The sequence below is a fragment of the Diabrotica virgifera genome, chromosome 5, assembly GCF_917563875.1.
Source record: "Diabrotica virgifera virgifera chromosome 5, PGI_DIABVI_V3a".
NCBI lineage: Eukaryota > Metazoa > Arthropoda > Insecta > Coleoptera > Chrysomelidae > Diabrotica > Diabrotica virgifera.
The window spans coordinates 137,515,372-137,531,642 of NC_065447.1; the positions used below are offsets into that span (position 1 = coordinate 137,515,372).

Here is a 16,271-nt window from a genome sequence, read left to right on the forward strand (position 1 = left end):
TTGTATTTAGTAGCATAATTGGTCTGTAGTTGCAGCACTTAGTTGGATCACCTTTCTTAAAGATTGGTGCGATGTGTCCGTTTTTCCATTCTATGGGCATGCTTTCGTCCTTCCAAATTGTAACCATTAACTTCTGCATTCGCTTCGTGAGCTCCTCTCCTCCGTTGATGATCAGTTCGTTGTTGATTTCATCTGGCCCTGGCGTTTTGTTTACTTTTAGTTGTTTTAATACCTCCATGAATTCCTGATAAGTAGGTGCGCCTTCCTCTTCATCTCTGTTATCTCTTATATCCTCATCCTCTGAATATGCCTTGTTGTCGTTTTTGTATAGGTTCGTGAAATGTTTTTCCCAATCTTTTTTGTTTATTTTTGTGGCAGATTTTTTAGTACTGTATTGTTGTTTTATCTATTCGAACAATTTCTTGTTGTCTTTATTATTCGTTTCTAATTCTTGCATTTGTTCAGAGATCCATGTGTTCTTCTTTCTTCTATAGAGTTTCAATGCTTCTTGTTTTTCTTTTCTATATTAATCCAGTTGTTCCTGTTCGGTACTTTGTAGCCATTTGTTTCTTGCGAGGTGCTTCAGTTGACTTTTTTGGTGACATTCCTCATCAAACCATTCTTTCGATTCTTTGTTTTTTTTTGGAATCCTATTATTTGTTCTCCTGTCTCTATTATGCTGTTCTTTATGTTTTTCCATTCTCCTTGTATTTCTATGTGCTCGTACTGACCCAATTTCTGTTCCAGTTGTTCTGTATATTGTTGCTTTGTTTCTTGCGTTTTCAGATTGGCTATATTCCATTTCCTCCTTTTTCCTTCCTTATGATTATTTGCTTTGATTATTTTCATCTTAAGTTTTGCTATCAACAATATGTGGTCAGTGCCTCCATTTGTCCCTCTATATGACCTTACGTCTTGTACTATTTGTGTCAACTTTTTCGAAATTAGAGTATGATCTATTTGGTTTCCATCCATTCTTCCTGGTATCATCCATGTCATTTTGTGTTCTTTTTTATGTTTATGCCCAGTACTAACTATATATGTGTTTGTTGCTGCTGCTAGGTTTCAGATTTCTCCTCCATTATCATTCGTAGTTTCATGAATGGTTTCTTTGCCAGCTACATTACGATTATAGTTCTCCTTTCCGATCTTTGCATTGAAATCACCCAATATTATTAATATGTCATTCCTCGGAATATATGTCGTAGAATTCTGCCTTATCTTCTTGGTTTGCTTCTTCGGTGGGTGCATAGCAATTGACTATCGAGATGTTGGCTTGTTTATTTTCTTATGTAAGATGTCCTTTCATTAACTGCTTTGAATTGTATCACTTTTTCCCTCATTTTTTTGGTCACCATAAATGCCGTACCATTCGTTCCCTGTTTGTTTTCTCCCGAATAATACATGCTAACGTTTTTCTTCCCAATTTTTCCTTCTTTCTTCCATCGTATTTCCTGGAGGGCTAGGATTTCTAGTTGGTATTTTTTCATTTCAAGAGCTATTTCTTGCATCTTACCTACTGCCAGCATGGTTCTAATATTCCAAGATCCCATTCTAATGGGTTTTGTTCTTTTCTTCTTATCGAGATTCTTTCTGTATTTTGTGTGCGTTATTTTGTTTTCGTTAACCGTTTGCATTGCCGAGTCTTTTTTTGACACATCAATATCATATTTCAGCCGCTGTTCTTCGTTTGTTTTTTGAATTTTCTATCAGCTGTTCTCTCTCTTCGTCCCATATCCAGATTTTGCCATTCACTATTAATTTCTTGTAGCCGATTTTCGTTTGCTTACCTTTGCTTCTTTCATCCTTTGCTATTTTAGTTATTTCCTTTTGTATTTCTTTTTCTTTCGATGTCCAATCGTTGTTTATATAGACACGATCTTTATGCTGTTTTAGTTTACGTTGCTTGTTTAGGATTTCCATTTTATCCGTGAGGGTTTCTGTTTCTATTGCGCATACTGTTTCTCCTATTTTTGTTGCACTTCTTAGTTTTATTTGTGTTTGTAACTCTTGGGCTATGAAATTTTCTATTTCTTCTTTTAATGTCGTATAATCATTTGTTTCTACTTTCAACCCAGTTACGATCAAGCTTTTCTTTTTGCTAAATTTCTCCAGTTGCTCCATTCTTTCATGTAGCTGTTTTACTTCTTTTTTTAGTTTTTGATTCTCTGCTTTTACATCCATGAACTCTTTATTGGTTTGTTGTTGTTCTTTCTTTATTTGTTTTATTTCCTGAAGCATTTCATCGTTTTTATTCATTAGCTCTTTCATCATTGTAATCATAACATTTTCCATGTCTTCTTTGTTTTCGTTGCCTGCTTTGCTTGGTGACCGTTTTGTAATTTTACTTCTATTAAAACAATCATCCAAGTTTTCTCTTTTGCGTTTCGTTTCGTCATCGGTTTCACTTCCTGTGCCATTTTTCCATTTTCTAGGAGTGCAGCGCTAAATACCTGGAATACCGATATTAGATTATCAACAATACTTAAAAAATGAAAGTTAGCAATTCACCGGTAGTTAATGGGTTATTTAAAAATTAACTGAGCACCAGAGTTGCCAGTTGGCCTGTAATTAGGATGGGGGATTAAAATAGATACGAATTCACCGGGACCCGGAAATATGCACACCCTGATATTCTAGTTACGTAAGCTCGTCCGATTGGCGCATGACGTCAGCAACAGAGTAAAGCATAATCCCGTCTATGCATTCGTAATACGAACGCGAATGAAATTTGAGAATAGTACAAATGAATGGATTATGACTAAAAGAAACTAAGTGATTTGTATAGTTTAGAGGAAAATTATTAAACTATTTACTTTTATTTAAATTGATTTTCAGTTTTTTGTAAAGTTTCCAGTTTCTTGATTATATTGGTATCCGGAAAATAAAAATATTCATATAATAGATATCTAATAAAATTATTATATTTCGTTAGTTGGCAAAAACTGATTAGTGGCCTACACATTAGTAAATATAATTTTTACCAAGGGGAAGAAAAGCCCCAAAATAAAACCATAAATTTAATGGATTGATAAAAAAACAAAATTTTTTACTTTTTAAATAATGTATTTCATCAGATTTAAGTAAGAGGCTTGGAAAAGACAAAAATAAGTTTTACAGTTTTCATGCCATGCACTTTATTCAAATTTTGTGCATGTGAAATAGACGTATAGCACATACAGCAACTATGTAGCAGTTTTCATAATTTTTCTTTTACGCAATGTTAGGTTGTTAAGAGACTTAATTAATTCTTTATTTCGGAAGTACATCCGAGACCTAAAAAATAACTTGTTCGCTTTGTTAGAACAGTCTACAGTTACACTTTTGGACATAAGGTTTTCTAAATAATTTTTAGTTACCAAAATGGAATCACCATTCATATGGAAGGAAAAACTGTCTCCAGTTACTTAATATATGACAAGAGAGTGTCTGATGGTTTACATAAACCACACTTACTCAAATGATCAACCCACGTGTACGTTGAAACATCTTCGGATTGAATACTGGAGTCCTTCAATTTATGGCAGATATAACCAGCCAAATTCTCCAAACCATCATACTCGAGGTCACTAATGTTTTTCATTCTGACTCTCATTGAAAACTTGAAAATCCACAACTGTTTCGTTGTTAGAATCCAGCCTTTGGATCAATTGTCCAGAAATTGGTAAATCTGGGATGTAGTCTGTTTAAACGTTCGAAAATTCGTTCGGTTGTCTTTCCTACCCGTATATAACTTTTATAAAATATAATCAAGCTTTGTGTAAACAGTTTAAAAAATTATTAATGGGTTTTTCCCCGAAAAGAGCTTCATTTTTTGGTACTATGTATCACGTTAAAATATTTGATTTGGAATTTGAAGGATAAGATCGTCTTTTTTATGAGCTACAAATTTACCTTTAGTGGTTCTATAGACTAAGAATATACTATTTTTTCGTTTTTTTATATGCTACATTTTTTCCAAGAATATTTTTTCAATAAAATACTTACTTTTTGATAATTTGCGAAAAACCGCCGAAAAACGTGTTTTTTTTTTTGTTGAAAAGTAAACATTTTTAGTCGCAAGTGACTCTAGTACCTACTACTGAATTAACCTAGTACGTAAGTTAAAAAAACTCTGTAGAACAAAAGTTGCTTAAAGTTAGTCAGATCTGTTTCCGGACTTATTATGAACGTATATTTTTTCACCCTCCAAATAAAAGCAATCAACGGCACAATTTCAACTTTGAAGTGGGGGATGGGTTAATCCTAAATCCAATTTTTCATGCAATTAGGAGTTGACCCTGAAAATTATGTGTGTTTCTTTTTATCTTTTAAATCATTTTACTTAAAATCATTTTTTAACTATCAAATAATAATTACATATTGAGGTATTTTATTTTTTAAATTTTAATAATAATTATAAAAATGTTTACTTTTTTGTAATGTATTTTTAAAACAAGCCATCATTTAAATAATTATTTTGTAACAATTTGTATTCTTTAAGAATATAATAATTACATTTTGGTTTGGTAGTAAGTGTTTTTTAAGAATATAAATGTATAGTTTTAAAATATTGTATTGCAAATAATTATCATTATTAAATGGTTATTATTTGTAAAGTATTCTTTTTCTTTTTTCACACCCTTATGTATGTAACAAAACTAAGGGACTTTCTGAAAGGTAAATCTAAATAGTTATAGTTAAAGTGGGTAGTAGATATGGTTGAAACACAATAAATTCAAAATATTTAAAGAAAACCACGGTAGACGTTAAAGACACAAAAGAAGCGATACCTAAAAGTTACATAAAGAATTCGAGGCAACGCTATCTGTATATCGTGGGAAATATACAATACAACACGAGCTCCAATCGCTCGACTAATACTCTTTAGAGCTGGCATCAGTGTGTGATCTCGCGTTGACCGGTAAATATCTAAAATTTCTTATATAAGTCCTCCCCTTCTCTTTTCAGCTACGGATCTCGTTTCGCTGTAAATTTATCAGAAAAATTTAAGTACAAAAATCTTTTCCCCTCTAAGTGTGCCATGATTAATATGTTAATTATAAAGATAGTTATGAACAATATACTCCAATAATTAATTTCCTATTGGTGGATCTCGGGTTGTCCTCGATTTAGTCGGATCTCGCCTTGATCTGAAGACGTATATATATATATATATATATATATATATATATATATATATATATATATATATATATATATATATATATATATATATATATATACAGATGAAATAGAGAATGTGGAAAAATCCCCTTACGAACAATTCACACATCCACCATTTCGGGTTGGGAAAAATTTTTCGAATAGAATCAAAGATCCAAACACCAGTTCTTAGAAATGTGTTTCGCCCTCTTCAACCTCTTTGGGCTTATCAATAAAGATGAGAGGTTGAATATCTTTAGACACATTCCAATCAAAAAACAACATTCGAGACCTAGACATAGAAGGTGCGTAAATCTACGGCAAGTCCGACAATGACAGTCTCAAGTTTTAATTCCCTAATTACTTAAAGTAAGTAAAATATATGTTTAAAAACATGAGATGTAGATCCTTGAAACACACTCAGTGATCAAAAGATCCAAGGTTAATGGTTTGACGACCACTCGTACGAAATCAAACAGATGAAATAGAGAATGTGGAAAAATCCCCTTACGAACAATTCACACATCCACCATTTCGGGTTGGGAAAAATTTTTCGAATAGAATCAAAGATCCAAACACCAGTTCTTAGAAATGTGTTTCGCCCTCTTCAACCTCTTTGGGCTTATCAATAAAGATGAGAGGTTGAATATCTTTAGACACATTCCAATCAAAAAACAACATTCGAGACCTAGACATAGAAGGTGCGTAAATCTACGGCAAGTCCGACAATGACAGTCTCAAGTTTTAATTCCCTAATTACTTAAAGTAAGTAAAATATATGTTTAAAAACATGAGATGTAGATCCTTGAAACACACTCAGTGATCAAAAGATCCAAGGTTAATGGTTTGACGACCACTCGTACGAAATCAAACAGATGAAATAGAGAATGTGGAAAAATCCCCTTACGAACAATTCACACATCCACCATTTCGGGTTGGGAAAAATTTTTCGAATAGAATCAAAGATCCAAACACCAGTTCTTAGAAATGTGTTTCGCCCTCTTCAACCTCTTTGGGCTTATCAATAAAGATGAGAGGTTGAATATCTTTAGACACATTCCAATCAAAAAACAACATTCGAGACCTAGACATAGAAGGTGCGTAAATCTACGGCAAGTCCGACAATGACAGTCTCAAGTTTTAATTCCCTAATTACTTAAAGTAAGTAAAATATATGTTTAAAAACATGAGATGTAGATCCTTGAAACACACTCAGTGATCAAAAGATCCAAGGTTAATGGTTTGACGACCACTCGTACGAAATCAAACAGATGAAATAGAGAATGTGGAAAAATCCCCTTACGAACAATTCACACATCCACCATTTCGGGTTGGGAAAAATTTTTCGAATAGAATCAAAGATCCAAACACCAGTTCTTAGAAATGTGTTTCGCCCTCTTCAACCTCTTTGGGCTTATCAATAAAGATGAGAGGTTGAATATCTTTAGACACATTCCAATCAAAAAACAACATTCGAGACCTAGACATAGAAGGTGCGTAAATCTACGGCAAGTCCGACAATGACAGTCTCAAGTTTTAATTCCCTAATTACTTAAAGTAAGTAAAATATATGTTTAAAAACATGAGATGTAGATCCTTGAAACACACTCAGTGATCAAAAGATCCAAGGTTAATGGTTTGACGACCACTCGTACGAAATCAAACAGATGAAATAGAGAATGTGGAAAAATCCCCTTACGAACAATTCACACATCCACCATTTCGGGTTGGGAAAAATTTTTCGAATAGAATCAAAGATCCAAACACCAGTTCTTAGAAATGTGTTTCGCCCTCTTCAACCTCTTTGGGCTTATCAATAAAGATGAGAGGTTGAATATCTTTAGACACATTCCAATCAAAAAACAACATTCGAGACCTAGACATAGAAGGTGCGTAAATCTACGGCAAGTCCGACAATGACAGTCTCAAGTTTTAATTCCCTAATTACTTAAAGTAAGTAAAATATATGTTTAAAAACATGAGATGTAGATCCTTGAAACACACTCAGTGATCAAAAGATCCAAGGTTAATGGTTTGACGACCACTCGTACGAAATCAAACAGATGAAATAGAGAATGTGGAAAAATCCCCTTACGAACAATTCACACATCCACCATTTCGGGTTGGGAAAAATTTTTCGAATAGAATCAAAGATCCAAACACCAGTTCTTAGAAATGTGTTTCGCCCTCTTCAACCTCTTTGGGCTTATCAATAAAGATGAGAGGTTGAATATCTTTAGACACATTCCAATCAAAAAACAACATTCGAGACCTAGACATAGAAGGTGCGTAAATCTACGGCAAGTCCGACAATGACAGTCTCAAGTTTTAATTCCCTAATTACTTAAAGTAAGTAAAATATATGTTTAAAAACATGAGATGTAGATCCTTGAAACACACTCAGTGATCAAAAGATCCAAGGTTAATGGTTTGACGACCACTCGTACGAAATCAAACAGATGAAATAGAGAATGTGGAAAAATCCCCTTACGAAGTATAGATATATATATATATATATATATATATATATATATATATATATATATATATATATATATATATATGTATATGAAAAAAAAATCTATAGGCAATTCTGAACAATTCTAGAAAACAAAAACTGACATTTTTGGTCGATGGTTGAAGATCCTCATAAGGTTACTAGAATAAATGCAACCAAAAATCAAATCAGTCAAACAATTGTTCGTAATTAAAAAAAAAGAAGAAAAATGGTAGGTATCCCCCATAAAGCACAATTGGTACAGGAACTGATTGAAGACGGTGCAGATCGCAGAATGGAGTCCTGCGACATGATGTTTAATACATTTAACACTAATAGGTACTATTTTTTAACCAAATCTTTTTTTCTGATGAGGATACTTTCCATTTAAATGGCACTGTCAATAAACAAACCTGCAGGTACTGGCCAGATAAAAAACCACATTGGAGGCACACACGCAGTATCGACAAAAGATCATTGTGTGGGCAGGAATAATAATAAACCATTATTAAACCTTATTTTTGGGATAGAACCATAACAGGTGAAGAATACTGGGCATTTTTAAAATTGGAGTTAATTCCAAAATTAGCCAGACTCTGTCCTGATAATATAAATCCTCATCTCATGAATAGATCAATCACCTTTTTATTATCTTCGAGGCGTTCGTAAGTTTTTCAACAATACAATTCCAAATCGTTGGATTGGAAGAAAACGAGCTATCGAATGGCCAGCAAGATCCCCGGTTTACACCTCTTGATTATTTTTTATTAGAAAAATAAATGATCATATTATTATATGTTTTAATTAAATTAGTAAACATTTAATTGTACAAGTTTTATTCTAATATTAGCTATTTTATTAAATATGGTACATATTTATTAAATTAAGAAAATTTTTAACTTACTTTGTCAGGGTTTCTAAGGGACGAATGTTGGTACAATGGTCCATTGAATACTTCCCATATAAGACAGCCCAATCCCCACATATCACTTGAACTGAAATGTTAGTGTTAGCATTAAAAAATTATACTTAACATTGATTTGTATTATTATATTTTTATATTTTATGATAACATATTAATTTAATAAAAAATAATGAAATTATACTTTATAAATAAATCATTACGCATTTGAAAAACACTGTTTAAAAATTATTTGATATGTAATTTAACATGTTAAAAATAATAAAAAACTAGGGGTGCCCGATATCATTTTGTCCAGACTATAAGTATTTAATAATTAAAAATGACTTTTATAAATTCTACTAAAATTTTTTCGCTCCAGGCAGACAATATCTTAAGATTTTTTGGATCACTCGAAAGAAAAAAGGTCTTTAGTAATTGTTCTCTTAAGAGTGTATGCGCAAATATTTTACGGAGCTATCCATACTTTTTCTTTCTTTACACTGCAAATTGCGTGTAGAAAAATTATCACTGGTATGGAAACTGCAGATGTAAACATAAGTAATTGACAATGACATTGCTATTAGCATTATAGAGATTTTCGTTCAGGTTTTGAATGTTGTTGGATAAACGTTACTTGTGTAATCGCTTAAATTATAGGATTATTTTTTCACTAACTATGTTTTCAATTTTGAACATCTTTAACAACAAAATACTTGGATTACAGATTATATCCTGGTGTATATATTATCTACTTTTATCTCTACTTTTATCTTCCATAAATAATAAACAATAAATAACTTCTTACTCAAACTATTCCTGAAGCCGTGTCAAATATTTAAAATTGTCACTAACTTGTCAGCATATATGTTCGACTAAGTACGTTGTATGACAAAGATAGCGAATGTTCGATTTGGAAAATATCACCACGGACATGGTCATTTTTTTTCGAGTCCTGGAAAAACTAATAGATATTTTTAAAAAATTTAAAAGCATAATGAAAGATTACATTATTACCGAGGGCCGAAAGTCATTTAGAATAAACAAAAAGTTTCTTTTGAATGAGATATTTGAAATTAAAAATCACACTAAATTTTCTCTACTTTTTCACCTCTGTAACTTATTAAAATAAATATTATAGAAGTTATCAGGGACTTTCGGCCCTCGGTAATAATGTAATCTTTCATTCTGCGTTTAAATTTTTCAAAAATACCTTTTATTTTTCTCAGGATTCGAAAAAATGAATGCATTTGAATAGCATCAGTGAAAAATTTTTGATTAGAATCCAATTAAAAGATGTGATACACCTACTATACGAGAAAAATTTACCACTGGATATCATAAAACTGATAGAAAAATATATGTAAGATATAAAACAGAAATGAAAGTCAATGGAATAATAACAGAACCCATAGAAACAAACACAGGAATCAGGCAAGGAGATTCACTAAGCCCTCTACTGTTTAACATAATATTGGATGCAATAATAAAACAAGTGAAGAAAAAAAGAGGGTACAAAATGGGCAATAGAGAGATAAAAATACTCTGTTACGCTGATGACACCGTGTTAGTAGCAGAATGCGAAGACGACCTACAAAGATTATTGCACGAGTTCAACATTAACGCAAAAGAAATGAATATGAAAATATCAGCCCAAAAAACAAAAACCTTAGTAATTGCCAAAGAACCAATGAGATGCAAATTGGAGTTAGACAATCAAATTATACAACAAGTAATGACTTTTAAATATCTGGGAATTAATCTATCAGTCGACAACAATATCGAAGAAGAGGTAAAAGACCAAATAATTAAAGCCAGTAGAACGGCCGGATGCCTAAACGACACAATTTGGAAAAACAAACACCTAAGATTGGAAACAAAGGCCCGAATATATAAGTCAGTTATTAGTCCAGTTATGACTTACACGGTCGAAACAAGACCAGATACAAGCAAAACACGAAGACATCTGGAAACCAACGAAATGAAGATCTTAAGAAGGATTGCTGGAAAAGGACTAAAGGATAGGGTAAGAAGTGAGGAAATCAGACGCATATGTGGGGTAGACAATATAAATACCTGGGTAAAGAACAGAAAGGAAGAGTGGAATGAGCACATAAGCAGGATGTCTGAATCAAGGATAGTAAGAATAGCAAGGGACAAGTCACCGTTAGGCAGGAGAAGTATAGGACGCCCAAGGAAAAGATGGAATGACAACTTAGGGGCAGAATGAAAGGCACCGTTGAAGAAAAACAGGCAGTACTGCCTATATAAAAGAAGAAGAAAAATATTTTTTTTAAGCTCCATTTAATTTACAATCTGTTATCACTCGTAACAATAAGTAAATTTTATGACAATTATTAGAAGAACAAATGACATGTAGGAATTCTCTCCAGTGAGAGGCTTCCTTTAACATATAATTAACAAACAAAGTTAATAATGTAGTGGTAAATGTTAATTAATTTTATTTAAATCTGTTTAATAAGTCTGTAGGCTTAAAACGCTTTAGTCGACGCACTTCATCGTTGTCATTAAACAGTTCGCGCACTAAGTGATTAGAGTGAGTTGATCGTTTTCGAGTTATAAACAATAGTTTTAAACTGAAAAAACAACGAAAAATGGCGATTTTCGAGGCTTAAAAGCACAAGTAAAAAATATTATTTTCATAAGAATCAAGTACCCAAAAATCTCAAACCTGCTTCTATCAGGTTCTGATAATAATTTTTGCCATGTTTTATTCTATAATATATTTTTTCTAATTTATTGTTAATGAAGAAGGTTCCTTATGGGAAGACGGGCGATCGCATTAACAACTAAAAACAAAGTTTTAAAATGAAATAAACCCAAAATACTTATAAATAAGAATAAGGTTTGAACTTGAATTTAGGTACTTTGTAATTTCAAAAATGATATTTTTTACTTATGTCTTTGAGCCTTGAAAATCGCCATTTTTAATTTTTTTTGTTTTAAATTGTTTATAACTCAAAAACAATCAACTTCAGAGAAAAATTACAAAAGACCTTTTTCTTTCGAATGATCCAAAAAATCTAGAATAATATCTGCCTGGGTCGAAACATTTTTAGTAGAATTTATTTTAAAAAAGTCATTTGTTAATTATTAATTAATTATAGTCTGGACAAAATTATACCTGACACCCCTGGTGTTTTATTATTTTTAACATACTAAATTACATATTATCAAATAATTTTTATCCATTAAACAGATCAGTGAAGGTCGTTCTTATATCGGATCTTAGACTATACGTTTTATTTTATAGGATAAGAAGAACGAAAAGAAACAAAATTTTCTGATTTTCAACTAATTGTCAAAATTTAACAAAGATATTTAAAAACAATTAGTTTTTCGAAAATCGCATCTTTTATAATTTGTAAACTGATAGTACTTTTTCCTGACAATCTCAAATTTCATAAAAATTTAGGTGAAGGTACATAGTTCTATATGTATACAACAATGTCTACTTATTGTATTTCTTGGTCCGAATCTTAACTATATTTTTTGACCCCCCTAAAAATTGGGCTCTTTGCTTAATAAATAAGCCAACACACGTTGTGGTTAATGATTTCTCTCATCTGTTTGATTATTCTACAATATTAAAAATCAACGAATTAATAAAATAGATAATAAAACCTAAAAACGCGTTTAAGGAAGCCTTTAGGTGGTCGAGAACCAATGTTTTATGAAGTGAAAAATTCGCGATCGTCATCGCTACGGCAAGTTACTAGTAATTTATATACTAGGACAGATTGATATAAAACTAGCCTTTGATAGATGGCGTTACTTGATATCGAACTGCTCTCGGTTTTGACAATTGCCATTCATGACATGACGTCTGTCAAAATATTAAGTTTTGAAAACTATTAGTTTGGTTTTTACAGCCGTCAGAAGCAAACAATTTTTGTGCTTTGGGAAAAATGGAAAAAATTGAGTATCGTTCGGTGATTAAGTTCCTCCACAAAAAGGGGGAAACGAATGTGCAAATCAAAGCCGACCTGGATGAAGTATATGGCGAGGCTACACCTTCGTTAGCAACAGTAAAATTTTGGAAAGCTGAATTGAGCGTCCCGGGAGGCCAAATGAAGTCACCACGCCGGAAATGATTAACAAAGTTCATGACATGATTATGGCAGATCGTCGAATTAAGCTCCGAGAGTTAGTAGAGGTCCTAAACATTTCCTACTAACGCGTATACAACATCATTCAGCATAATTTGGACATGAAAAAGCAGTCCGCGCGATGGGTGCCGCATTTACTGACAATCGACCAAATGCGAAAACGTGTGACCACTTCGGAGACGCTTTTGGCGATGATACGGCGCGATCCGAAGGATTTCTTTCGCCGATTTATCACCGTTGAGGAAACCTGGGTGCATTATTATACACCGGAAACTAAAGAACAGTCGAAACAGTGGCACAAACGCGGCGAAGGCCCGCCGAAGAAGGCAAAGAGTGCACATTCGGCCGGCAAAGTGATGGCGACTGTTTTCTGGGATGCGAAGGGCATCATTCACATCGACTACTTGGAAAAAGGAAAAACAATCACTGGCGAGTACTACGCAGCAAAACGTCCCGGTTTGGAACGCAAAAAGTGATCTTTCACCAAGACAACGCACCGGCTCACCGATCAGCCGTCGCTATGGCAAAATTACACGAATTGGGCTATGAATTGGTTGAACACCCACCGTATTCCCCAGATCTTGCCGCCAGCGGCTTATTCCTGTTTCCAAACTTAAAAAAATGGCTCGTAGGACGCCGTTTCGCAACTAATGATGAATTAGTAGCTGAAACTTCGGCCTATTTTGAAGAGCTCGAGCGAAAGTACTATTCGGATGGGATAAAAAAATTGGAACATCGTCTTACTAAGTGTATCGAGCTAAAAGGGGACTATGTTGAGAAATAAATCGATTTAAACCCAAAAAACTTTTTTCTATTAAAGGCTAGTTTTATATCAATCCACCCTCGTACTATAGGTTGAAATGCGTATAAGTTCTACTGGTTATAATGGTTGGAAGAGGGATAGAATGTGTACCCGAAGGAGCTTGCGAATCAAGCGCATGAGGGGCTACATTATCCCTACTCCAATCATTATAACTGATTGGTTTTTAAAGTATTTTTGAAGTGAAAACTTGTTTAGCGATGTTGTTCACGTTTTGGATGGGGAAAAAGTATTGAATTCGCGACCGTCATCGCTACGGCGAGATATTAGTAATTTATATACTATAGGTTCTTCTTCTTCTTCTTCTTATATTAGGCCTCTTGACCTGTTTTTAACCGATTTTGAGCTTGTATTCGTAGCTGTGATGTTGACTGCCAGCTGTCTCGCAACCTTTTAAAGGGCCTTCCTATTGCCTCTTACCTGTTGGCTTTGAATCTCTGGCTATGTGGGTTATTCTCTTGCTGTACATTCTCGTCACATGCTGATTCCACTCTCGTCTTCTCTATCTTCTCCATCGTACTATGTCTTGTATGTTACAGAGATCTCTTATTCTGTCCTTCGGTGTTCTGTCCCTCAGTGTTTTCCCAGTTATTGACTTCAACGTTCTCATTATATATACTATACTATACTATAGGTTGAATTGCGTATAAGTTTCGAACGATGGTTGGATGAGGAATAGAGTGTGTACCCGAAGGAGCTTGCGAAGCAAGCGCACGAGGACCACACTATTCCTACTCCAATCATTATAACTGATTAGTGTTTAAAGTATTTTTAAAGTGAAAACTTCTTTAGCTACGTTGTGCACTTTTTGGATGGGGAAAAAGCATTGAATTCGCGACCATCATCCCTATGGCGAGATATTAGTAACTTATATACTATAGGTTGAATTGCGTATAAGTTCGAACGAAGTTATAATGGGTGGAGGAGGGATAGAGTGTGTACCCGAAGGAGCTTGCGAAGCAAGCGCACGAATCGCTTCGCCGAAATAAATTCTGTATGTTTATGTATTATAATATGTATGTACAATATATAATAAATAGTATAAGACGCACCTAACATGTATATAATATAGGTATAGCACTTCTTTTTGGATAGGGAAAACGCATTGATCTCGCGATCTTTATCGACACAGCGAGATATTAGTAATTTATATACTATAGGTTGAATTACGTATAAGTTCGACCGAAGTTATAATGGTTGGAGGGGGGATAGAGCTTGAATAGAGCTCGAAGGCGCTTGATTCGCAAGAAGTTTTCACTCCCCCGAGTGCCTAATTTTTTTTTTGAGTTATATGACTACGTGCCTTTTAAGGCTCATTCGCCGATACATCCATTTTGTTCATTTAAGAGCCAGAGTTAATGACAGGTATGATTTTAACTTTAATTTGTGCTAGTACTAATGGCAGTATTAAGTGACAAGTATGATTTTAACTTTAATTTGTGCTAGTACTAATGGCAGTATTAAGTGACAAACTAGGCGTCACTGCATAAGATTACCTCAGATGATACGTCAGATTAAAGTTAAAATTAAAACTGCCATATCTTTGGTTCTCGATCACTTATAGGCTTCCTTAAACGATTAAAATTTAGGTTTTGTTCTCTATTTTAATAATTTGTTGAGTTCTAACATTACAGACCAATCAAACAGATGAGAGAAATCATTAACCACAACGTTTGTTGGTTTATTTATGAAGCAAAAAGCTCAATTTTTACGTGGTCAAAAAAATAGTTAACGGCTTGGGCCAAGAAATCCAATAAGTAGAGATTGTTGTATACATATAGAACTATCTTCTCCTACATTTTTATGTAATTTGACATTGTCAGGACAAAGTAATACCAGTTTACAAATGATAAAAAAATGTGATTTTCGACAAACCGGCTATTTTTAAACAGCTGTATCTTCGAATATACTATACCTAGTTTTTAAACTAGAAAAAGTGATTCAAATTTACCGCGCCGTAATGCTTGTTTGTAATTGGTCTACTAACCGCAGGCAAGTTTACTCCACAAATTGACGAAATCTTGACACTATTGACATTTATGAAATTTTGCCACTACATATTGGCATTTAATTGTTCATAGGTTAATTAAGTTATATTCTTGTTCTCATGATCATTTTTCAGTGCGTCACAGTTTTTCGATTTCTCTCTAATGCATTAAGTTAGATGAGACGGAAAAAGCGGTAGCTCCGTGATTAACCACAAAAATAATGCAGCATTACAATGGTTATATACATAAGATGTCTATTCCTAACCTACGTTTGATTCGTTGATATTTAGAATGCGCGTTTTTTCTAGCCAATCAAATACACGTATTACGAACATTTGACGAAAACTTCGTCCATTTTGGCCATTTTTTAGAAGTGTCAAAGAGTCAAGTGACGGTTATTATTCAGGTCAGTATTTTGTGTACCTGTCATTTTGAAATTTCGAATTCGACTTCACTTGTGTTTCACAACGTCTTTGGGCATTATTTTGTGTTATGGTTTAGAATTTATTTCGTTAAAAGTTAGTCATTGACGTGAGGAGACTAGAGACATTCGAGATGTACCGAAGAGTGCTAAATATCTCATGAGTAGATAGAATAGCCAACGTGGAGGTAATGAGACTTACGCATAAGGAACGAGAACTAACAAATAAGAAGAATACTGAGATATATGGGACATGTGATGAGAGATGTATATCTAATACTCCAGGTCATTATGCAAGAAAAAGATCCATAGTAAGGAGACGTAACTCATGGCTGAAGAACCTTAGGAACTGGTTTGGATGTAATAACA

At 33.4% G+C, this 16,271-nt stretch overlaps 1 protein-coding gene across 1 annotated transcript in view; it reads right to left on the minus strand.

The window, feature by feature from the left end:
• The window catches only part of LOC114337661 (N-terminal kinase-like protein), a 126,803-nt gene that overhangs the window by 54,218 nt on the left and 56,314 nt on the right, over positions 1-16,271 (minus strand). The window contains exon 4 of the mRNA XM_028288172.1: positions 8,547-8,637. Within this exon, the coding sequence (XP_028143973.1) occupies positions 8,547-8,637 (91 nt within the window). The remainder of the gene's footprint in view (positions 1-8,546; positions 8,638-16,271) is intronic.